The sequence below is a fragment of the Eulemur rufifrons genome, chromosome 16, assembly GCF_041146395.1.
Source record: "Eulemur rufifrons isolate Redbay chromosome 16, OSU_ERuf_1, whole genome shotgun sequence".
NCBI lineage: Eukaryota > Metazoa > Chordata > Mammalia > Primates > Lemuridae > Eulemur > Eulemur rufifrons.
This window is the reverse complement of record NC_090998.1, coordinates 27522262-27547662: the sequence shown is the minus strand read 5'-3', so window position 1 is coordinate 27547662 and position 25401 is coordinate 27522262. Positions and strand designations below refer to the sequence as shown.

The following is a 25401-nucleotide window of genomic DNA, read 5'->3' as shown; positions in this document are numbered from 1 at the left end:
AGATGGGAGCAGAAGTCTGGGGGTGTCTGATAGAAGCAATGAATGAAGACCATTCTTTGGAATGAAAAGTGAAAAGAATGAGCAATAATTAGCATTACGGAAGAAAGATTGTGTTTTAGCTGGAAGAAATGTTTTTAGGCCAAGGTTGAATCAGTGGAGGTAGAGAAGCTGAAAATATAGGAAAAAAATCTTATAAATTTTCAACAATGAGCACATAATACTCCAAATTTATCTTAATGAAAAATATAAAAGAGAAGAAAGATTTATGGAACAAGGTCCTGGAGGAGATCAGAGAATATTGGGTTCATACTGGAGAGAAGGGCCTGAAGAGGGTAAGCAGAGATTAATTGGTTGTTGGGAGAGTTGAGCCTGATGGCATTGCTCATCTTTGCAGGGCTTGAGAATGGGCAGGGAACTTGAGGAATCCCGAGAGTTGGACCAGCTACTGAGGGAACGGAAGATGGTGCTGATTAAAGACAAGGAATAGAGTTGTTAAGTCTGAGAGAACACATATTTGTAGTGGTGTCAGTTTGCACAGTGGGTCAAGGGTAGTCTTGAAGTTGAATTGGGAGTTTAATAGCAGAAAAGGATGTGTAGTTAGGAATGGATAGAGTAAAGAGACCTGAAGCAGTGATTGAGTTGGAGAACAGGTATAGAATTATTGAAAGAGAGAGCAATAGAAGAACAGGTTCTAACTATAAAAGATGGTACTGGAGTTAAGAGTTTATAGGTAAAGGAGTTTTAGATAATCATGAGGTACAAGAGAGTGGATTAGTGAAATAGTGTGGAGATGAAAGGCATTATGCTTCATAAGACCCTGTAGTGCTAAGGAGTTTGTATTTTATCTTTTTTTTTTTTTTTTTTTTTGAGACAAAGTCTCACTCTTTTGCCTGGGCTAGAGTGCCATGGCATCAGTCTAGCTCACAGCAACCTCAAACTCCTGGGCTGAAGCGATCCTCCTGCCTCAGCCTCCCGAGTAGCTGGGACTACAGGCATGTGCCATCATGCCTGGCTAATTTTTCTATATATATTTTTTAGCTGTTCATATAATTTCTTTCTATTTGTAGTAGAGATGGGGTCTCCCTCTTGCTCAGGCTGGTCTCGAACTCCTGAGCTCAAACGATCCACCCACCTCGGCCTCCCAGAATGCTAGGATTACAGGTGTGAGCCACCGTGCCCGGCCTGTATTTTATCTTGAAATTGATGGGAAATCACCAAGGAAGAGAAATGACAATATTAACATTTCAGAAACATTACTCTGATGGCAGTGTGGATAATGGATTAAAGAAGGGCAATAATGGAAGCAATCAGAGGCATGTTAAGTTTATTGCTAGGGATTTTTGCACCCAGCTGAGGGGGAAGCTTTCAGGCACTAAGTTTTCTGCCATCTATTTTCTATCATCTTGATCGAACCCAATTAATTGAACCAATCTATCTTGATTATATACTTCTGAAAAGATCACGTCCCCTCAGTTGTATTTTGCCCGCAGTCATGTTCTTTACTAAATGTAATCAGAACTCTTTTTTTTTTGGGTTAACCGCAGGAAAAACTAGCTCCTTAATATTTTTATGCCATTGAAATTGTGGAGCCAGATATGGGCACAGTGGATGGAAACAGCATAACTTTTCTCCTTGCCTTTCACTACTTTTCTGAGGTCTGAAAAATTGTCAGAAAATTCTCAGGCATATATTCTGACCTCTGTGTTTCCATATTTTGTATATATTTTTCTGTTTATATTACAAATGTCACTTTTATCAGATTGTGAGTTCCTTCATATTAATCTGTATCGAATTCATCTTGTTATAACGTGGTACCTAAAAATTCTAGTACCCTGGTTCAAAAAATATGTTAAATGTTCAGTGAAAGTGAATGAATGAACGAAAGAATGATGGCTCCACACACCGGGGGGATCCTGTCCCGTAGGGTACGTGGTCTCAAGGTCCCAGCAAGTCTGTCTTGGAACAGACCCAGTTGTGATGCCCAAACGGTTCTCGGACTAACAAAAAGCGTCACTCCATCCAGATATGCTTAATTTGGAAGCAGCTGTAAGGAGACTCGGGGCCAGCTCAAGTTTCTCCTCCCGGGAAGAGGCGGAAGGCTGTTTTCCTTACGGCAGTATGGCGGCCGCCTGCCGGAGCTTGGGAGCTCGTCTTCCCTCCGGGGAAGAAGCCGAGACGGCTTTCCGTACAGCAGCATGGCGCCCGCCCACGGGAACCGGTCGTAGCATTACGCCTGGGGGAAGAGGCCGCCGTAAAGGAAGCTCCGCTTCCTCTTCTTGCTTCTCCCGCCTCCCACCGGCTGTCGTAAAAGGGTGAATGGAGAGCGAGTTGTGGGGGGGAAAAAGGGAGGACAGGGGGCGCGGAGTCAGAGTGGCGCAGCAAGTGGCTGCAGGTGGCAACGAGGGCGGGGGGTGGGGAGTGAGGTAGTCCAGGGGTCGCAGAGAAGGAGGCTGAGAGGTTCAGAAGAAAACTAAAGCTGCATTCTGGCCTACTGATCCGGGGGCCGCGGAGCCCCCACCCGGGGCGATGGACCTCAACCGGATTATCCAGGCGTTGAAGGGCACCATCGACCCGAAGCTGCGGATTGCAGCGGAGAACGAGCTCAACCAGGTGAGGAGCGGGCCTGCGGCGCCCCGCTTCCGTTGGAGCGGTTCCCCGAGCCGGCTTCCCGGGCTCTCCCGGGTCGGCGCCCCTCATCTCCACCCCACCGGGGCTGGGACCCTGACGCCTCTCTCGGCCCGTCCCGCCCTCCGCTCCCCGGTCCAGTTGAGCAGCGCTCTTAGGCTCTTTGCTAAGCAGCTCGCGCACCTGTTGGCCAGCTTTGCATCTTTTCGTATCGCCTTCCTTCCCCGGTGCAGTTTGTTCAGCCCACAGTGGTCCGCAAAAAAGCTTTTGCAACCTTTGCTAGTGTTTTCAGGGTATGATTTCTTTTTCTTTATTGCGCTGACTTGGGGTCACAGGTGGGAAAATTCACTTCCAATTCAAATCGGAGTTCAGCTTTTCTCCAAACTCAGCCCCTTTTAGGTGCTGCTGTGGGAAACGCTGCTCTTCTGTGGGGTTGACAGGACTGTTTTGACACTGATTGGCAGAGTTTTGTCGGAGCACTGGGCATTGCTGTCGGGAGATTGCTCAGGGAAGAATAGGCAGTTTTTATGTTGGTACTACCTTGTCAAAGACACATCAAAGCAATGTGTTTGAAGGCATTTCTTATAAATGCTTAAATGTGTAAGTTTCTTTTTCCCTCCATCCTCTAGTCTTCCTAACCAGCCTTGAACTCTTTCCAACGTTGCCCCCAACATTTCAAAATTTTAATGATCCCAAACTGTAGCTTGCTTCTTCCTCTTTACCTGTACGAATGAATTATAGACTTCTCACTAAGACGTAGGAATTAAGATCTACCCCTAGGATGGATGGAGTGACAGCTGTTTGAGGTTGTGATAATCTGTAAAATGTAAAGGAATAGTCCTAAATCGGTGGTTCTCAAAGTGTTGCCCCGGCCCTGCAGTTGCAACGTCATCTGAGAACTTGTTGGAAATGCAAATTATGGGGCTTCACCCCAGACTTAAACAATCAGAAACTATGGAGGTGGGGCCCAATTGTGTTTTAACTAGCTCTCCAGGTGATTCTGTGCCTCCTAAAGTGTGACTGTTATAAGTAGATGTTTCTGTTGGAATTGGCTTTAAAAAGCAGGTAGGTGTTGTGAATCTTTTTTTTTTTTTTCTAAGACGTTTGAATCTGATTATTGTGAATCTTTGAAAGGGATTATTTTAATTGGAAAATCTGGGTGGAGTTTGGAGTAGGTGTGAACCCAGGATTCTCAGAGATAGAAGGGAGAGTGAAAACACTGACTGTGGAGAGGAGGTTGAGTTGAACTAAAGCCCAAAGAGAATGTATTGGTCTTTCAAAAAGAAAAGGACTGCCATTCAGAATAGGGGAAGGTTGAAGTCAGTACCTGTTCCAGGCTTTGCAGAATAGAAGTACTGTATATTGATTGGCTGGAAGAGTAGTAATCCAGGGGTTAGTTAGGAAGAACAAAACAAGAGCTGAACTTGCAATCTACTAGTATGAACAGGGAGGTTGGCCTGTTTGTGACCCCCTTCCCCTGACAATGAGGCCAGATGTTCCTTTGATAGTGTTGATAGGGAGCATATCTTTGATATCATGTTACACTTTCCTGCCTTTAGTCTAACCTTCATTTCTTTCCAATTCATCAGTATTTAAGTGTAGTTGATGTTAGAGAAGTGGTAAAAGTAAGTGGGAAAGCCCATAAAACTAGGAGACCTTTAAGATCCAATCCTATTTTTTTTTCTTCATGATATTTCAGTCCAATCCAATCCATTCCATCACTCTGCCCTGTTCCACATCTACCCAACTCATTAACAGACCATGATTTCCCCTGCAACTTCTAAAAGCTTAATTGCTATACCACTTTTTTAGCATTTATATTTTATATAATGCTCTGGATTGTAATATGTTCTCACAAAGTTTTTTTGAACAGGCTGTAAGTAGAAGACCAAAATATAATGTCACATAACCTTAGAGTATTACATTTTATATAGTATTGGGTTTTGTATGCTTATCCTTTTCCACCACTGTAACATCCTACTTTGTTGAATAAACGGGTGTATAATCTACCATAAGTGATTACGGATGGTCCAGCTCATTTATTTTAGTCTAGCTCCCCCCCACTTAGGAAATATGGGGGCAGCTTCTGCAGTGTACTGATTGATCTGTCAGTTGCTATTTAGAAGAGTAGGCAGTTTCAGCACGACAGCGTGTGTTCGAAAGGATAAATTCTTATTTGGAGTTATATTTTTTTCAAGCCAACATTTTTTTGTTACCAGTGACTGGTTCCCTGACTGCTATTTGTGATATTTTTTTATGGGAAAATATTTTCAGTTTTATCTCAGGATATTAAGAATGAAGCCTATACACCTTCCTCAATGTCTCCAGACCGGAAGTCCCTTTAGTAGCAGCATAGGGGAGTAGGAATGGATAGGTATCTTGCTTCAGTAACTCATCTAGAAAGATTTCTTATTTTAATAAATCATTTTCCACATGGCTTCAATAGGGAAATAAAGGTATTTACTTTCATTGCCAAGCTTTAGAATCCCTGCTTTCCATGTATCTGTACATACCATTTTTTATTACTCTTTAAGAGAATTTGTTTATATGAATAAGAGATATTTATTGAGTTATTTTGCAGGCATTGGTATAAGACTCTGCTTTCATGGAGCTGGGGATGCAGACAAGTACATAATATAATTTATTTTTGCTCCCATGCTAGTGGGGGATACAAATAAGTAATGTAATTTCAGGTCATAAGTGCAATAGAGAATAAAACCCAAGAAAGAGTGTTGGAATATATAAATAGAGTAGTCATTCTCTAATGAATGACATTGAGCCAGAGATCTGGATGTTGTGAAGGAATGAGCCAGGTGAAGAACAGGGAGAGGAACAGAGGTAATAGCAGTTCAGAGAAGGCCCTCACATAGCGGGCGGGAGGACTAGGGAAGTTAATGTAGTTAAAGCAGTGAGTCGAAAGTGGGAGAACATCAGGTCTTTGCTTTATATGATTTTCTCAGAAAATACAGAATTTAGCAAGGAAGAAAACTCCTTATTTGTAGAAAATTTCACAGATATAAATACCCTCAAGAAATCATTGAGAAATGAGTCTTATGTTAGAAACTCGAAGCCCAAAGAGAGACAAAGAAATTAGGTTAAATATTTGTGAAATAAAAGTAGTCTCCCAGTAAGAATAGTGCTTTCAAATAAGTAGGGTTAATCTAAGTATAAAGGTGTTATTTTGTATTTATATGTAATAAAATTTGTTAAAAAGTAACTGAAGTCAGTTTTTGTGGTTAGAATAAACTACATGGATGTTTTAATCTGTGATTCACCATAAGATCTTTCAGTATCTAGAAGGTTACAAACATGAATTATAATGTATATGTACAAGGTGAAGAAGGTTGGGCTAAGTCTGTATTAATTTTGCCTCCTATAAACTGCTGTTAAAACAAATCTGTTTTCTTAAAAACTACTTTAAAATTCTGGTGGTTTCACTTATGGATAAAAAAGAATTTGCCTTACATACCACAGACTTGAGATTCTGAAGCCTACACAGAATGAAAGGAAGAACAATTATATGATAATTCAAAATTTCATTGAAGGATATGGAAAGATTTAGAAAGCATAATGTTCTTGGATGGAAAGAATCAATACTTTATAAAGATGCCAGTTTTCTCCAAATTAATTTTTAAATCAAACATTTGCCTTAATAAATGCTATTATAAATAAATGAATAGGAAAAGTGATTAATTAAAAAATTGAGTGGTATGCACAAACCTAGCTGTGTATTGAAAGGGATGCCACCATAGAACCAGGCTCCCAGGAGAAAGTATGTTGACAGACTCTCTGGGTCATTGTCTGGCTTGGCCTCACTGGAATTTATGAATCTTGTCTGGGAATGTCAGTGGACAGGGCTATGTGTGGGCTCTGAGAATGTGGCAGGGCTGTAATATAGCCCAGGTACTAGACATCTGGATAGAACATGGTCAGAAGGAATGGGCTGCTCTGTATATTTTTGCTTCTAAGGTCACCATGGCCAAACTCAGGAGCAGATCAAAGTAGAACACGCCTATCGGGTGAAATGACCCAGGCAACAGGGCAAAGCAGGAACTTCATCAGCATAGGCTCCCTTAGGCATTGTTAAGTTCAAAAGATGGTAGTGCAGGAGAGGGCAGCTGGTGATGACAGCTCTCAATTCTGTCTGGTGAATCACACTGTTCCAGTCTGGACTGGCTTCTCTCCATAGCTCAAGTTCAACTGTGTAAATTACCTTGTCTGTTTTGCTGTCAGACCTCTGATTTTCTGTAGACCATGTTTTCCTGTTTTCTGTTTGTCAAAAATACCACAAACAAAATTAAAGCACAAATAATCCGGGAAGAAATACTTGCCATGTATAGGTAAATAAAAAGATGAGGTTTGAAATTCATAAATAGTTCTTAGAGTTTATTAAGAATAAAGCAAATACTTCATTTACAAAAGGTTAAAGGGAGTAAGAAATTTGTAGAAAAAATAGCCAATGATCAGGAAAAAAAAAAAAATCCAACCTCCTTAGTAATAGAGGAAATGTAATTTAAAACATAAAGTTTTAAATAAATTAATGTAATTAAGTTTTAAATAATTTAAATGTAATTTAAAACATAAGGTTTTAACATTTCAGAGGAATGATAGGAAGTGTGTTGTCTAGATGGACACCTTCATTCACATGCTACTGTTGCAGGTGTAAATTGGTATACCCTTTCTGGAGAGCATTTTGACAATATATGTCAAAAAAATCATAAAAATGTTCATATTCTTTTATGCATCAACTTATTCTAAGCATTTTTTTTTACTTGAAGTATTTTAGTAATCTTCATTTTGCCTTGGAGAGTGTCTCTTTAAAAAAGTTTTTCTTTTATTTGGACAGTAACATATTCAGTAGCAGTGCTAACAGCTATTCACTTATATTGCCCTATTTTATAAAACATTGCTTTGTAATTTCAGTCCTACAAGATTATCAATTTTGCCCCCAGTTTACTTCGGATTATAGTCTCTGACCATGTGGAATTCCCAGTGCGTCAGGCAGGTGAGTTGGCTTTTTATTCTTTGTAAATTTACCTAGAGGTGAAAGTAGAATGATATAGTTTTATTTTGGTTGTAAATATTTGTAATTTCTTAGAAAATTAGGAAGTAGACTTGAAGTGTTTCTAATGGCTAAAAAACTTGCTCTCCTTTTCCCTGGAAATTTGGAGGTAGATACTGAGCTCTCAGATGTTCTCTAGCTTTTTCTTTCCATCTTTCCCTCCCATCCACTAGTTCCTTGCCTCTAACTTTGCCATTTTTCCCCTTAGATTTCTTGATTTTAATAGTTTAATCTCCCAGTTTTTTAAAATGATTTCTGGTAGCCTTGCCTCTAGGCTTGTAGATTAACACCATGTATTTATATATATGAATTTGAGCTCTATTCATGTATCAGATTGTGGAGGTAATGTGTTGTATAGATGTTCTAACCAGGTGATTGGGGAGCAGGACTTTGTTTTAAACATGAAACTTCCTTTTATGTGTATGGGGTCTTACTGTAGTTCCATGATGTGATGCATTGCTGTTCTGTTTGTTTGGTTTTTAAATGGACTGGTCATCAGAGCCCAGAAGGTTAAAAATTGGGAAAGCCTTGGAATGTCATGAGTCCTGAAAAGATAATAGTTACAAGCTGATGCAGGTAAAATGACAGCTAATTTAAAAAATAAATATATTTAAAAAGACTTACTATAGAAGTGACATGTACTCATTGGAAGAAATTTGGGCAATATAGGAGAATACAAAGAAGAAAGTAAAATCACCCAACATTCTTCACTCAGAAATGACCATCATTAATATTAGATGAACATTAGTCTTTGCATGTGTTAAGGTAGAAGGATAGATGAACAGTTTTATAGAAATGGGATCATAATCTGCATGCTGGTAAAAGTATTTAATTTCATTATAACATAGAATAAAATAGGAAATTATGAAGCTTTGGGAAAAATTTATAATAATATATATGATTTCCTAAAAGTTCCTTTTGTGGCTAAAATAAAAACCTATGGAAAAAATATTCATATTGGAATTACTTTTTACTTTAATAAGATTTATAAGACATCTGTATAAATTTTTTGAAACCAAAATTCTCAGTAGTTTAATCTTTGTTTCATAGAATGGGGCTGTCCAAAACAACGTTTTGCTATTTTAATAGCCTAAGTATTTATAGAGCCATTGTGACAATACTGTTGAAGCTTTTTAGAAATAGCATTTAAAAAGATCTTAAAACAAGTTATTACACTAATGTCTTCTTTATATAATATATAAACATTACGAAAACAGAGTTTATATTTAATACATTAGATTACTGTTAGTACCACAAAAGATAGCTGCCATCAACTTTGATGTGCGGTTCTCTAATTCTTATACATGCTATTTTTTAGTTTTCTTTTTTTCATTTAACCCATGTACTCTTTGGAGGTTGTTCCATGTCACTACATGTATACTTCATTCTTTTTAATAGCTGTTCAGTATTTCTTTGTATAGAACTATCACAGTTGATTTAAACAACCTGATATTGATGGACATTTCCTTTATTGTCCTTTTGTTGTTGATAGAGGCATTACTAAATGAGTGTCTTTGAACATGTATCTCTGAGTACTCATGGCAATGTTCTTATAGAGTGTATTTTAAGAATGTAACTTCTAGTTAATGATACTAATGATGTCAACATTCAGAATTTTTAATCTTATCACTAAATTATTTTTGCTTACTTTTTCTATCAACAATGCATTAGAATGCTAGGTTCCTCCTATACTCACCAACTCTGCACAACTTCATGAAGTTTGTTTTTTTTTTTTTTTTTTTTGAGACAGAGTCTCACTCTGTTGCCCAGGCTAGAGTGAGTGCCGTGGCGTCAGCCTAGCTCACAGCAACCTCAAACTCCTGAGCTCAAGGGATCCTCCTGTCTCAGCCTCCCGAGTAGCTGGGACTACAAGCATGCACCACCATGCCCGGCTAATTTTTTCTATATATATTTTTAGCTGTCCATATAATTTCTTTCTATTTTTTAGTAGAGGTGGGGTCTCGCTCTTGCTCAGGCTGGTCTCGAACTCCTGAGCTCAAACGATCCGCCCACCTCGGCCTTCCAGAGTGCTAGGATTACAGGCATGAGCCACCGCGCCCGGCCCCTGAAGTTTTGATATAAAATGTAAATAGCATTTAAAGACAATTTTTCTTCATAATTTATATGTGCATTTCAAATCTGTTAGCCACCAGCCAGAATTTATCTTGGTGATTGATCAATTTCTAACTTACTAGGACAATTTTCTGTCTTAGAACAGCCATTTTTACCATAGAGTCTGAAATACATTGTGTAAAATTCTACGTTATAACTATCCTACATTTAAGTGTCATTTATAAATTTTCTGTTCTATTTAATATTAATATACAAGGATGCTCCAAGAACTTTATGGTGACACCCAGATAGGTGTTTTATCATTTTAGCAAGACACTTAAAAGCGAATGATGTGATCTTTGCTTTAAAAAAATAATCAGCCTGAGGCCAGGCATGGTGGCTCACACCTGTAATCCTAGCACTTTGGGAGGTTGAGGTGGGAGGGTCATTTGAGGCCATGAGCTTGAGACCAGCCTGGGCAACATAGACCCCTCTACAAAAATATAAGAAAAATTAGCCAGGTATGGTAGTGTGTAGTCCTAGCTACTTGGGAGACTGGGGTGAGATGTTCTCTTGAGCCTAGGAGTTGGAGGCAATAGTGAACTATGATTGTTCTAGGGCAACAAAGTGTGATCCTGTCTCTAAAAAAAAAAAAAAAAAAAAAAAATCAGCCTGTATAAAGCTGTCAAAAAATTATGCTAATATTAAATGGAAAGACATAGCTCTTTCAGTTTTTAATTTTTTTGCTTGTGGGCAATTATAAAATATTCTTGCTACCATCAAGCAAACTAGTTAGTGGATATCCTTTCTTACTATGAATTTTTAAAAAAATAGGAAAATAATTTAATATTTTGATGTTGCCAAGCAATAGAAAATAAACTTGAATGTTTGCTCTACTGCTTTTCTTTTGAAGTGTTGATAGATTTAATGACGTTATTACTATTTTCACTTAATGTGCAGAGAAAGAAGCCTATCTTAAATTAATTATGGTCAGGAATTTTTCAAGTTTCTTTTGTTTCTAAGTTTTTACTCCTTACCTCTGCAGAGGCTCTTTATTAAAATTTTTCTAATACATGTAAACTTAAGTTTAGAAATGTACTTTCTTTAGTGCATTTTGGAGTTGCTATGAGAAGAATAGTTTTAATTTAAAAGTGGCAGTTGAGGGGTACTTTATTGGACCTGAAGAAATTGTTGGTGGTGACTGATGTGGGACCATAATTTGAAAAATAGTGTGGTTTTTATTTTCCGTAAGTTGCCTGCTTTTTGTTCTTCTGACCTTTTGTCTTATTTCCAAAAGACAGAAAGGGACAGGATATAAAAATTTAGTCTATGGTTGTTTATTCAGAGCTTATTTACTTGTTAAGATTAACATCAGCATTCTAGAGTGCAGAACCTAGAAATAAACAGAAAGATGTCTCTGATCAGTCCAAGAAGCTTTCATTAAAACTCAGGTGTTTTTAGGAAGCTTCTTGGCTCTTACTCAGAATCTGTTTAATCTTATTTTAGATATAATTTACACATTTGTTATCTGATCTAGCCTTTCACAGATTAAAGTAATAACAAGGGAGAAAAGTGCAACCAAATTATAATGAAAAAGGTTAAGGCTTAAAAACATCAATTAAAAAGTATGGCCAGCCAGAGGTGGTGGCTCATGCCTGTAATCCTAGCACTCTGGGAGGCCGAGGTGGGAGGGATCGATTGAGCTCAGGAGTTGGAGACCAGCCTGAGCAAGAGTGAGACCCCCATCTCTAGTAAAAATAGGAAAAAAAGTAGCTGGGCATGGTGGTGTGTGCCTGTAGTCCCAGTTACTTGGGAGGCTGATGCAGGAGGATTGCTTGAGCCCAGGAGTTTGAGGTTGCTGTGAGTTAGGCTGACTCCATGGCACTCTAGCCTAGGCAACAGCGCAAGACTCTGTCTCAAAAATAAATAAATAAATAAAAAGCATGGCATTCTCCTTCACTGAGTTTATAACAGCACTTTCTCCCCTTTGAGGTTATGGAATCCAGTTGACCTCTGTAGTTGCATTGCTGGGTCCAGAGTTCAGCTGATCATTTATTCAGAGTTTAAGTGATGATTTATTGTGCTGGAGAAGGAGAAAAGTGTGTATATGTTTTAGAAAGTTAATTTCAACTTAAGTTATTTAAAATGGTAAGTAGATTTCATAGGAAAACTTAAGTTTAATGCTTCCTTTCTTTATGAATTGGATTAAAATAATAGTGTTTTGTTAAGTCTGGTAAAATACTTGAATTAAATGATTAAAGGGAGGTTTTTAGATTATTGATGTGATTATAACTATCTTTGGTATTTTTCCTTCATTATTCTTAGTAATGCATGATTACCCATAAGAGTACTTTTCTCTTTTTAATTATTACATTAAGTTCAGTTTCATTTTAACTAATTGTACATTAATTTAACCATATATAAATTAGTGTGCCTTTTATATAGGCTGTCTTGTATGGTGCCTTGTAATAAAATCATTTTTTAGTTATAAAAGTATTTAATGACTGAATCACGATAAGTCTGATTTTACCATGTCTGTATCTTTGCTGTCTGACGGTTGCTTTTATTTATTTTCAAGACTAGGTCCATAAGGATTGAAATGATTTTGTGTGTCTTATAGTTGATTTTTCTTTTTGCAAAGATTAATCCCTTGAAATCAGTCTGAACTGCTGACAGGTTGGTCTGTATGCTTAGATAATTCATTCTCTCTCTTTTTTTTAATGCTCTACATGTTTTTATTGAATGTCTACATTTTTGTTAATCACTGTTGTATAATAACTGTATTGGGATAAAATATGATACTTAGTGTAGATCCTTTGTGATTTAAATTAAAAACAAATAAAAAAAACCCCCCTCAAACATACACATCTTTGAATAATTTTTGTTTTCACTCCAACAAATTGAAATCCTAGGTGGAATAGTTTTTTTCAGACCTTTGAATCACAACTATGAAAGAGGAACTTACAGGATATCAAGTTCATAATTTCATTAAATTTCTTTTGTTTTAGCCAATGTCTATCATGTTGGTTTATTCTCGTGTAATGCTTTTACCAGTTTTATGTTAAAAGTACGGTGAAGGGAGGGTTGGGTAGGGGAAGAAGGGGAGAGGAGAAAGTTATGATGCTTTGCAGACCACCTATCTTTATTATAGATATAAGATTATGACATTATAAATAAGTATTTACTTACATTCAGTGTTCAACTGAGATGGTTAGAAAGTTTCACATTCCCTCTCAAAACCCTGTGGTAGTATGCCAGCCTTTTGTTAAAAGTTGAAGACGGTTAAAAGGAATAGGAACAAAGTCATCAATTATGCATTTTGATAGAAGTAAACAGATAAAAAATTTCCTGAGATTTTTCCAAAAATATTTCAAGGCTGATGTCTGTTTCCCCATTATTATAATTAGTAAATATTTCAAAAGAGTTAGAAGAAAATTACCAATACCATAAAGAGCATAGATATTCCAAAATGGTACTGTAGGATAGTAGCCTGTGAAAGAAAATAAACAAAAAAGGCAATCTACATGAAGGAAAGTAGAACTTCACTTGTTGTCAACTCAATATTAAGCATTGTGAAAAGTGTGATTTTTATGATCTGAAAGTATGTTTAGTATGGTCTCACTTAGACCGCCTTGCATTTATCTAAGGATATTTACATGAGTCCTAGATGATTTTTCTGTCATGTAAGTTCTGAAGCTTGATTTGACAAAATGTTTTCTGCTTAGATTAGCTGAAGTGAAACCTTTAAATTCTTATCCATTTTCCCTTCCCAACTTGGCTATTTATACCTGTAAGATACTACATTTTTGCTGCGTATCATGTTTAACATTGAGAGGTCTAGCCTTTCATGCTCTGTAAAGCTGAATTGAAGCCATCCTTTTGATACTGCTATATTAGCATTTTTTTCCCCTCAAACTTAGCTGCCATTTACCTGAAGAACATGGTGACACAATACTGGCCAGACCGAGAACCTCCACCGGGAGAAGTAATATTTCCATTCAACATTCATGAAAATGATCGCCAGCAAATACGTGATAACATTGTGGAAGGAATAATTCGGTCTCCAGATTTAGTGAGGTACCTTATGTTATATCTGTATTATTACTAGGAAGCATGAAATATTTGAGAGTGGGTGCTGTTGGATCTAATCATGAGCCTCAAGTTTATATTTTTAAAGAGGTGTCAAATACTGAAGACGGACACTTGAAGAATATTTTACTTATTTATCTTTGCATTTGTCATTCCTTGCCTCAGAATACTTTGGAAAATATTTAGTTGCCATAATTGCTACGAAAAAGAAGTAAAGTAAAAATCATACTTAACCAAATGATTGTGTAAATCCCTACTATGTAAATAATCTATGTTCTTCGTCATGATCTCTTGACTTTTTTACTACCTGCTTTTTTTTTTCTTTGATATAGGGAGATTGATTCTGGGAATTCTACCACATCTCCGAACCCTTTACCTATATTTTTATTCATTTAAAAAAAATGAATTGAGTATCTTTTCCTTTGGAGAAAACAGGATAGAGTAGATATAAATCAGAAGAACTGTCTCCAGTTTTTCAGATTAATAGATTGGATGCTGTAGAATAGCACTGTCCAATAGAACTATCTGCAGTGATAGCAATGTTCTGTATTCATGCTCGCCAACATTTAGCCATGTGACATTTGCATTTTTTTTTTTTTTTTTTTTTTTTTTTTGTTGAGACAGAGTCTCACTTTGTTGCCCAGGCTAGAGTGAGTGCCGTGGCGTCAGCTTAGCTCACAGCAACCTCAGACTCCTCGGCTTAAGCGATCCTACTGCCTCAGCCTCCCGAGTAGCTGGGACTACAGGCATGCGCCACTATGCCTGGCTAATTTTTTCTATATAGATTTTTAGTTGTCCATATAATGTCTTTCTATTTTTAGTAGAGACGGGGTCTCGCTCAGGCTGGTCTCGAACTCCTGACCTTGAGCAATCCACCCGCCTCGGCCTCCCAGAGTGCTAGGATTACAGGCATGAGCCACCGCGCCCGGCCGCATTTTTTTTTTTTTTTTTTGAGACAAAGTCTCACTCTGTTGCCTGGACTAGAGTGCTGTGGCGTCAGCCTAGCTCACAGCAACCTCAAACTCCTGGGCTCAAGCAATCTTCCTGCCTCAGCCTCCCGAGTAGCTGGGACTACAGGCATGCGCCACCATGCCCGGCTAATTTTTTCTATATATTTTTAGTTGTCCAGCTAATTTCTTTCTATTTTTTAGTAGAGATGGGGTCTCGCTCTTGCTCAGGTTAGTTTTGAACTCCTGAGCTCAAATGATCCGCCCCCCTCGGCCTCCCAGAGTGCTAGGATTACAGGCATGAGCCACTGTGCCCGGCCTGCATTTTTAATTCTATTTAATTTTGATTCATTTAAAGTATGCATAAGTAGCTATTGGCTGCTCTATTGGACACCACAGCTGTAGGGTAATAAAAATTTTGTAATCTTAAAATAGGAGAAACAAATTCTTTTCAACGTATGAGCTAGTATTAATAATAATTGGATTTCTTTTGAAAAGGGAGGGGCAGATAGGTGAAACAAAGAAAGGGGAATGAAAATGTTCAATGTCAAGATTACATATAACTTTAGCCCCGAGTATCTAATAGTCATCATGACATAAGCAGTAGAAAAGGAAGGAAGTGTGAAGAGAATGGTAACAGGAAGAACACTGAACTCTTTTTGCAGTTATTTTGTTAGTTGAGAGGAGAAAAATAGGTGTACTGATTAAAGAAAATCACTGTTATTCTCACTGGTTGCCCAAATGCCAGTCATGGTACCAGTACTCCTATGATACCATCATGTAGCCATTTGTCAAAATCTTTACATTTTCAGATTTCCCTGAATCTTCCAGTGGTTCTACACAGTAATATATGAAGGATGGCCTTTCATAACCATCCTTTGCTTGGAATGATACAGGACTGGGAGGGTCAACCTGAAGATGACATTTTAAAAAATGAAAACCTTCAGTTTTGTTGCATACAAATACAACTTATTTGTTCTTTAAAGGAACAGCTGCTAGTGGCACTAGGAGAGATCTTTATTATGAGATAGTTCTTTGTGACTTTGCTTCTTTTATGTACTTAAGGCTTACCTGTAATCACTCTTGAAGAAATATCTTCTTCCTGTTCTCAAAGTTTAAGAGTATTACAGAGGAAATTTTGAAATAGATTTGGTAATGTAAGGGAAAGGCATTATTTTATTGAATTTCACCAGTTTCAGTGGATCCAAGTTATTGCTTGTTCAGCTGGACACTTTATTTTTATTTTTTTTACACTGTGGAATCCTAAATTTGCCAGATTAACTCCCTAGCCATTTGCAAATAACCATGTAAGGACATATTTGGTAATAATATTGATAATTTGTAGAAGAGAATTTTTTTTTCTTTATTTTCCTTTTCAATTTCAATTACAGTTGAGATCCCATTGAGGAAATGATTACTGATTTGTTAGTTATGGGGTAACTTCTTTTATCACTTAACTTTGTGTTTTTATTAAAGGGGATTTTTCTTTTTCTGTTTTTATGTCTTTCCTGTTCCTTATTTATTTCTTTGGAAATAGCTCTTAGCTTTCCTCTTTAGGAATTGCCTAGCGAATACATGTTTCTTTCTCATATTCAAAAGTACAAAAATTACTATCTCAGGCTGCTTTGGTAGGTTCAACATACTATGCTGGCTGTTAACGGATAACGGATGGGTTCAAGGTTTTGGCCCACAGAGAAGCTTCCCACAGTTATGCTGGCCTCTGTTTTACTTACTTTTACCATCTTTTAGGCTAGGTTTGTTCATTTGCAATGAAAGAACATTCCTTCCCTCCTTTAGGATACGATAACCAAAATATAAAATATAACAAACTGGGAAGTTTTACAGAGCTGAGGTAGATTCACAGTCGTTTTAAAAACTTTTAAAAAATATTTTAAAATTAACTTTTTAAAAAGCTGTTTTTAGGCCGGGCGCGGTGGCTCACGCCTGTAATCCTAGCACTCTGGGAGGCCGAGGCGGGTGGATCGCTCGAGGTCAGGAGTTCGAGACCAGCCTGAGCAAGAGTGAGACCCCGTCTCTACTAAAAATAGAAAGAAATTATATGGACAACTAAAATATATATATACAAAAAATTAGCCGGGCATGGTGGCGCATGCCTGTAGTCCCAGCTACTCGGGAGGCTGAGGCAGGAGGATCGCTTGAGCCCAGGAGTTTGAGGTTGCTGTGAGCTAGGCTGAAGCCACGGCACTCACTCTAGCCCGGGCAACAGAGTGAGACTCTGTCTCAAAAAAAAAAAAAAAAAAAAAAAAAAAAGCTGTTTTTAGGATAAGATAGTTTGAAAGGTTTCATTCATTTTAGGAAATCACCCATTCTGTATATTTTCAGTAAGTTGAGCCACTGAGGAGGTTTTTTTTTTTTTTTTTTTTTAATAGGACTGCTTTTTTCCCCCCATCCCACATATATATCTCTATGTAATATAGGTAAATAGGAGCTAGAGGACTTTTATGTAAAATCTTAGAGGTCTTTGAAACATGGTATTTATAACTACTTAGATTTTGGACTTTTCTTTCCCAACTTACAGAGTCCAGTTAACAATGTGTCTCCGTGTCATCATTAAATATGATTTTCCTGGTCACTGGCCTGCAATAGTCGACAAGATAGACTATTACTTGCAATCACAGGGCCTCGGAAGCTGGCTTGGCAGTTTATTATGTCTGTATCAGCTGGTGAAGACATATGAGTAAGTTGATTTCAATTGGCTGAAGAAACAGCCTTGTGTAACTTAGAATTAAGTCGCATAGAAGGGTCTGCTGTTCATATAAATAGAGTATGAACTAACCAGTTTAAAAGAAAGAAAACTACAGGACTTTGTGTTTACAAGTAGGAATCCTCCTAGAAACCAGAAAGCAATACTAGTAAATGTGATACTAGTCCTCCACCTCCCAAGCAATTTTATGGAAAAGAATGCCACTATCAAAGAAACTTTAACGTTTTCTATCTTGCATCCATAACAGTAAATGTTTTGTTTTACTTAATAATATGCTTCCTAGAAGACAAATGTTAAGGTACTTCTATATGAGTTTCCAAGTTTTTGCAGAATCAGGTTGGTTTGGGAAATGTTGGGATAAATGCAAACATGTTTATTTACTGTAGTTATTCAAGAAAACTTTAATCTGCTAATGTACATTGCTAATCTCTAGGACAGTAATATAATAATATGCAATACTTCTCAAACTTACTAGTTTTGGAGGACCATTTATTAAAAGGTTTCCTTGGAAACTCTGAGGTACCTATTGCTTTCTCATTTCTAGGAGGATTGCTACTTGTACATACAAAGTCCTGTAGTTTTCCTTTTTTTAAACTGGCTAGTTTATACACTATTTATAGAATTTTTAAAGAATATTTTAGATTTATAGCAATTAAAATGATCTAAAAGCACCTAAATTTGGAAACTATTTCAACTGCTCAATTTAGGGTAACATAAAAAAAAAATGTTTTTTCTAGTTTATTATATAATTTGAATGTCTATTTAAACTAGTGTATCAACTTGTATTTTATAGGAAGAATTGTATTTTGATGACAATTAAATACTAGAAATATTCATGTAGAAAAGCTGCGAAAGTCTTGGATTCTTTTGAATCTTTCTAGAAAGATTTTAGATATTCTGCCTAAAACAGGGATGCGCTCTTTTAAACTTCTATTCAACTTTATTCTAGCAATTCAAACAGAAAATGTAATCAATGTTTGAATGTTTTGTTAGTTTTATATATTTAGGGAATATTTTTTCATTCATTGTTTATAGCTCTTTGGGGAGGGGGAGAAATTATTTTTCTTTTTGTTTTTGCTTATGTAGATATAAGAAAGCAGAAGAAAGAGAACCTCTTATAGCAGCAATGCAAATATTTCTGCCTCGTATTCAGCAACAAATCATGCAGCTCCTTCCTGATTCCTCCCATTATTCTGTGTTACTACAGAAACAAATTCTGAAAATCTTTTATGCACTCGTTCAGGTAGGTGTCTGTTGCAGAAGACAAATATAGGGCCTTATATTTCTGCCTGACACATGGAAAGTGCCCAGTAAGTGTCAGTTATTATTAAAAATTATTATATATTCTTGCATACATTTCTTTCTTTATTTTAATTTAAAATACTAAGAGGGTACAAAAGTGGTGGTAACATGGATATACTCTAGAATGCTGAAGTCAGGGCTTTCAGCGTGCCTGTCACCAGAACAGTGTTCATTGTATCCAATAGGTAAGTTTTTATCCATTGATGATGGATTTCCACCGAATGAGGGTGGAAACTAACTCTTCTTAGTTTCTAACGTCCTTTACATCTTTTTACACCATGTGCACCCATGGCTTAGCTCTCACTTATTAGTGAGAACATGTGGTGGTGTTTATCCATTCCTGAGATATGTCACTTAGGATAATAGTCTCTAGTTCCATCCAAGTTGCTGCAAATGACATGATTTCATTCCTTTTTGTGGCTGAGTAGTAGTACTCCATGGTGTATGTGTGTGTTTGTATATAGGCCACATTTTCTTTATCCACTCATGTATTGATGGACACTTATGTTTCATTCCATATCTTTGTAGTTGTATATTGTGCTGAGAAAAACATTCGAGTGTATGTGTCTTTCTGATAAAATGATTTATTTTCCTTTGGGTAGATACCCAGTAGTGGGATTACTGGATCAAATGGTAGGTCTACTTTTAGCTGTTTGATGAATCTTGATACTGTTTTCCATAAAGATTGTCCTAGTTTACAGTCCCATCAACAGTGTGTAAGTGTACATTTTTCTCTGCATCTGTGCCAGTATCTGTTGCTTTTTGACTTTTTAATAATGGCCATTCTGATAGGGGTAAGATGGTATCTCATTGTGGTTTTAATTTGCATTTCTCTGATGATTAATGATATTGAACATTTTTTCATATGTCTGTTGGCCATTTGTTGTCTTTGAAAAAAATTCTGTTCATCTTTTGCTCAGTTATTGATGAGATTGTTTTTTTTCCTTGCTGTTTTGTTTGAGTTTTTTGTAGATTCTGGAAATTAGTCATTTGTCAGATATATAGTTTGCAAGTATTTTTTCACATTCTGTAGGTTACCTGTTTACTATTAGTTATTTCCTTTGCTGTGCAGAAGCTTTTTAATTTAATTAAGTCTTATTTTTTTTATTTTTGTTGTTGCTGTATTTGCCTTTGGGTCTTAGTCATAAATTCTTTGCCTAGGCCAATGTCTAAAAGAGTTTTTCCTATGTTTTCTAGGATTTTAATGGTTTAATGCCTTACATTTAAGTTTTTTATCCATCTTGAGTTAACTTTTGTATATGGTGAGAGATAGGGGTCTTGTTTCTTTCTTCTGCATGTGGCTATCCCATTTTCCCAGCACCATTTATTGAGTAGGCCTTCTTTATCCTGGTGTATGTTTTTGTCTGCTTTGTCAAAGATCAGTTGGTTATAGCTATATGGTTTTATTTCTGGGTTCTCTACTCTGTTCCACTGGTCTGTCTCTCTCCTTTTATACCAGTACCATGCTGTTTGGTTACTATGGCCTTGTAGTACAATTTGAAGTCAGGTAATATGCCTCTAGATTTTTTTTTTTTTTTTTTGCTTAAGATTGCTTTGGCTATTTGGGCTTTTTTTTTTGGTTCCAAATGAAGCTTAGGATTATTTTTTCTAGATCTGTGAAGTAAGATGTTGGTATTTTAATGGAAATTGTGTTGAATCTCTAAATTGCTTTGGGCAGAATGGACATTTAAATGATGTTAATTCTACCAATCTATGAGCATGAGATATTTTCCCATTTGTTTTTGTCATCTATGATTTCTTTTGTAGTTCTTCTTGTAGAGATCTTTCACTTCCCTGGTTAAATATATTCCCAGGTATTTTATTTTCTTTGTAGCTATTGTAAATGGTATTGAGTCCTTATTTGACTCTAAGCTTGACTATTATTAATATATAGAAATGCTACTGATTTGTATACTTTGATTTTGTAACTTGAGACTTTGCTGTATTTATTTATCAATTCTGGGAGTCTTTTGGTGGAGTCTTTAGGGTTTTCTAGATACAGGATTATGTCATTGGCAAACAGGGATAGTTTGGCTTCCTCTTTCCCAATATGGATGCCCTTTATTTCTTTCTCTCGCCTGGTTGCTCTGGCTAGGACTTCCAGCACTGTGTTGAATAGAAGAGGTGACAGTGGGCACCCTTGTCCTGTCCTAACTCTTAGGGGGAATGCATTCAATTTTTTCCCATTTAATATGTTGGCTATGGTTTGTCATATATAGCTTTTACAATTTTGAGATATGTTTTTTCTGTGCCTAGTTAATTGAGGGTTTTCGTCATGAAAGGGTGCTGGATTTTATTGAATAGTTTTTCTGTGTCTTTTGAGACGATCATATGGTCTTTGTTTTTGCTTCTGTTTGTGGTGAATCACATTTATTGATTTGTGTATGTTGGACCATTCTTGCAATCCTGGGATGAAACCCATTTGGTTATTGTGAATTATCTTTTTGATGTGCTGCTGAATTCAGTTTGCTAGTATCTTGGTGAGGATTTTTGCAACAGTGTTCACAGGGATATTGGGGTGTAGTTTCCTTTTTTTGTTGTGTCCTTTCCTGGTTTTGGTATCAAGATGATACTGGCTTCATAGAATGAGTTAGGGAAGAATCCCTTCTTCTGGAGGTTATGAAATAATTTCTGTAGAATAGGTACCAGTTCTTCTTTGTAGGTCTGGTAAAATTTGGCTGTGAATCAATCTTGTCTGGGGCCTTTTTTAGTTCGGAGATGTTTTATTATTGCCTCAATCTCACTGCTAGTTATTGATTTGTTCAGGATTTCTATTTCTTCCTGATTCAGGCTTGGGAGGTTGTGTTTCCAAGAATTTATCCATTTCCTCTAGGTTTTCTAGTTTATGTGTGTAGAAATTTTTGTGGTACTCACACATGATATTTTGTATTTCTGTGGTATCAGTGGTAATGTCACCTTTTTCATTTCTGATTGAGGTTATTTTACTCCTTTCTCTTCTATTTCTGGTTAATCTGGCTCGTGGTCTATTGATTTGTTTATCTTTTCAAAGACCAACTTTTTGTTCATTGATCCTTTGTATTGTTTTTTTTGGTTCCATTTCATTTAGTTCTGCTCTGAGCTGTGTTATTTCTTCTGCTGGCTTTGGGTTTGCTTTGTTCTTTTTCTAGTTCCTTGATGTAACATGAGGGTGATGATTTGTAATCTTTCAGTCTTTCTGATGTAAGCATTTAAGGCTATGAAATTTCCTCTTAGTACTGCTTTTTGTGTATCCCATAGATTTTTGCAAGCTTGTCCTTCATTTTGAAGAATCTTTTGATTTTCATCTTAATTTCATCATTGATTCAAGGATTGTTCACCAGCAGGTTGTTTAATTTCCAGGACTTTGTGTGGATTTGAGATTTTCTCTTGGAATTGATCTCTAGTTTTATTCTGATGTGGTCTGAGAAGATACATGGTATGATTTTGATTTTTTTGAATTTGCTGAGACTTGCTTTGTGGCCTAAGATAGGATCAATCTTGGAAAATGTTCGATGTGCTAATGAGAAGAATTTATATTCTGTAGTTTTTGGGTAGAGTGTTCTGTAAATGCCTATTAGGTCCATTTATTCTACAGTTCCATTTAATTCCAGTATTTCCTTGCTGATTTTCTTTTCTTTTCTTTTTAGTTACAAAATTTCTAGCAATTTTTTATTAGTTTTGTTTTTTTAAATAACACACATTTTAAAAAATTTAAAGACTACAAAAGAGATAGGTAAGGACTAATTCTCTTTCCTGCTCTGAATCTTGACTTTACTCTTTAGAAACAACTTTGTTTTATCATTATTTTAGTTTAGTTTTAGAGATGGGGTCTCACTCTGTTGCTCAGGCTGGAGTGCAGTGGTGTGATCATAGCTCACTGCTGCCTTGAACTCCTGGGCTCAAGCAATCATCTTGCCTCATCTTTGCTGATTTTCTGCTTCAATGATATGTCCAGTTTTACCGGTGGGGTATTGGAGTCCCAAGTGATTATGATGTTACTGTTTATTTTTTTGCTTAGCTGTAGTAGAATTTGCTTTATGAATCTGGGAACTCCTGTGTTAGATGCATATATATTTAGGATTGTTATGTCTTCTTGTTGAATTGCCCCCTTTATCATAATATAGTGACCATCTTTGTCTTTTTTTTATACCATTGTTGATTTAAAGTCTATTTTATCGGATATGAGAATGGCTACCCCTGCTTGTTTTTGGTTTCCATTTGCTTGGAATAATTTTTTCCATCCCCTTACCTTGAGTCTGTGTGCATCCTTGTGAGTTAGGTGGGTTTCTTGGGAAGAACATATACTTGGGCAATGATTTTTCATTCTTTCAGGCAGTCTATGTCTTTTAACTGGAGTATTAAGACTGTTCACATTCAGTGTTAGTACTGATATGTGGGGTACTGTTCTGTTCATCATGTTGAATGATATTTTGTTTTCTCTCTTGTGTTATTGTTCTATAAGAGCTGTGAGCTTTAATTTTCAGAAGTTTTTACACTGGTGATTATCTATTATGCTGTTCATTTATAGTGCACTATTGAAGCATTTCCTGTAGGGCAGGTGTAGTGATGACAAATTCCCTTAGTGTTTGCTTGCCTGGAAAAGTCTTTATTTGTCCATCATTTATGAAACTTAGTTTTTCAGGATACAGAATTCTTGGCTGGCAGTTGTTCTGTTTAAGAAGATTAAAAATGGGACCCCAATCCCTTCCAACTTTTAAGTCTGCAGAGAAGTCTGCTGTTAGCCTGATGGGCTCTCCTTGGTAGGTTAGTTGTTGCTTTCATCTTGCAGCTTGTAGAATTTTCTCTTTCATTTTGACTTTGGCTGTGGTTGATAACTATGTGTCCTGGAGATGTCCTGTTTGTTATGAATCTTTCCTGTGTTCGATGACCATCTTGTATCTGGATATCTGAATTTCTGGCCATACCAGGGAAGTTTTCTTCAATAATCCCCTTGAGTGACTTTTCCATGCATTTTGCTTTCTTCTACCTCAGGGATACCTATAATTTGTATATTGGCTCACTTCATATAGTCTCATTTCTCTGAGTGATTGTTCATTCTTTCTCCTGCTTTGTGACTGACTGGGTTAGTTCAAAAGCTTTGTCTTTAGGCTATGAAACTCTTTCTTTTGTTTGGTCTAGACTCTAGTGAGTCTATTGTTGAAGTTTTCTGCTGTATTTTGAAGTTCCCTATGTTACTTTTTCATTTCTTTAAGTTCTGTTATAGCCTTTCTTAGGCTATCTTGTCTATCTCTTCAGTGACTTTTTGGTTTTTTTCATTCACGTCCTGAAATAATTTTTTAGTTTCTTTGTGTTGGCTTTCAACTTCCTCTTCAATCCCATTCATCTTATTTGCCATCCATATTCTGAATTCCATTTCTGATATTTCAGCAGTTTCCTTTTGGTTGGGGTCTGTTGCTGTGATCTTTTGGGACTGTTGAACTAGCTTGTTTTTTCATGTTGCCAGAGTTCTTGTGCTGGTGTCTTCTCATCTGAAACCTCGCAGTTCAGGGCAGATAGGTTTACAGTGCACCAGTTCTGCCTTGCTGGGAACTCATTTACTTAGAAGAAGGAGAAGTCCCTAGGTGGTGCTTTTGTGTCCTATTCTGGAAGATTTATCCTCAGTAGGAGAGGGTCGGATGCACTGTGATCTTGGTCATGTAGCTGTTCTACATTGTCCTGTTCCTCTGTGGTTGTCACAGTCCAAGCCAGCACTGGGGGATCTGTATGTGGAGTGCTTGGTCCCTAGGCCGCTATTGGAAGCTTGGGCAGGGGGCTGGGTGAGTCCCTCTCCACGAAGCAGGTGTTGCAAGAGATTGCTCTGCCTGGGTCTCCCTGTATCTGTAGCAGTGGCTGCTTGGCGAGGCTGTCTGGGCATTGTTTGTAGGTGTCAGTGCTGCAGATGTTTACTCCACCCAGGTCTAGATGTGATGGCCATATGTGGTATGGGTGGCTTGTGGCTTGTAGTTCCATGGTGGTGAGCCTGACTGCAGGCATGGTGTGTTGTGGTGTGATGCTGCCGGGGTGTGGACCATAGGCATGACTTCATGCAGTGCCATGGGATGTGGCCTTCTAGCTACTGCACAGGGCTGGGAGATGTGGCCTGCAGCTTCCATGCGGGTTCATGGGGCCATGGACCACTGGGTGGGGCTGCAGGGTTGTGGCCTGCCAGCTGGTGCACAGAGCCAGGATGTGTGGCCCGCTGCAGGGTGTTGGGTTTTGGGGAGGTATGGCCCTCCAGCACACAGGGCTGGGGCGGTGTGCTCCACCATGTGGTGTGTGGGTTCGTGGAACTCCATGTGGCATGTGGGAGGTGGGGGCATGAGGAGGCTTGCTCCTCTGGTTGGCAGACAGGCCCATGGGGCGTGGCTCACTGGCAGGTGAGCGGCTCTGTGGGGGCGTTAACCTTGGCACTGTAGCACGCAGGGTAGGGTGGCCTGTTCTGAGGGTCACTAGGTGGGCCTTTGTGGGCTGGGCTGCTGGATGGCTGGGGCTTTCTCCTCACATGGGTCTCACTGGGGCTGCTTCTGTGGGACCTCTTGAGTGGTGTCCCTACCTGCTCCATTCGAATTCCCTGGTTGTTGGAGGGTGGGTGGTGCTTGGCTCCCAGTCACCGGCAAGTG

The 25401-nt window shown here is 37.6% G+C and overlaps 1 protein-coding gene across 1 annotated transcript in view; it reads left to right on the top strand.

Moving 5' to 3' along the window:
• The first annotated feature begins 2336 nt into the window (after positions 1 to 2336).
• IPO8 (importin 8) overlaps positions 2337 to 25401 on the top strand; it is a 71293-nt gene continuing 48228 nt past the window's right edge. The window contains exons 1-5 of the mRNA XM_069491799.1: positions 2337 to 2610; positions 7549 to 7630; positions 13660 to 13816; positions 17315 to 17473; positions 18587 to 18743. Of these exons, the coding sequence (XP_069347900.1) occupies positions 2527 to 2610; positions 7549 to 7630; positions 13660 to 13816; positions 17315 to 17473; positions 18587 to 18743 (639 nt within the window). The 5' untranslated portion in view covers positions 2337 to 2526. The remainder of the gene's footprint in view (positions 2611 to 7548; positions 7631 to 13659; positions 13817 to 17314; positions 17474 to 18586; positions 18744 to 25401) is intronic.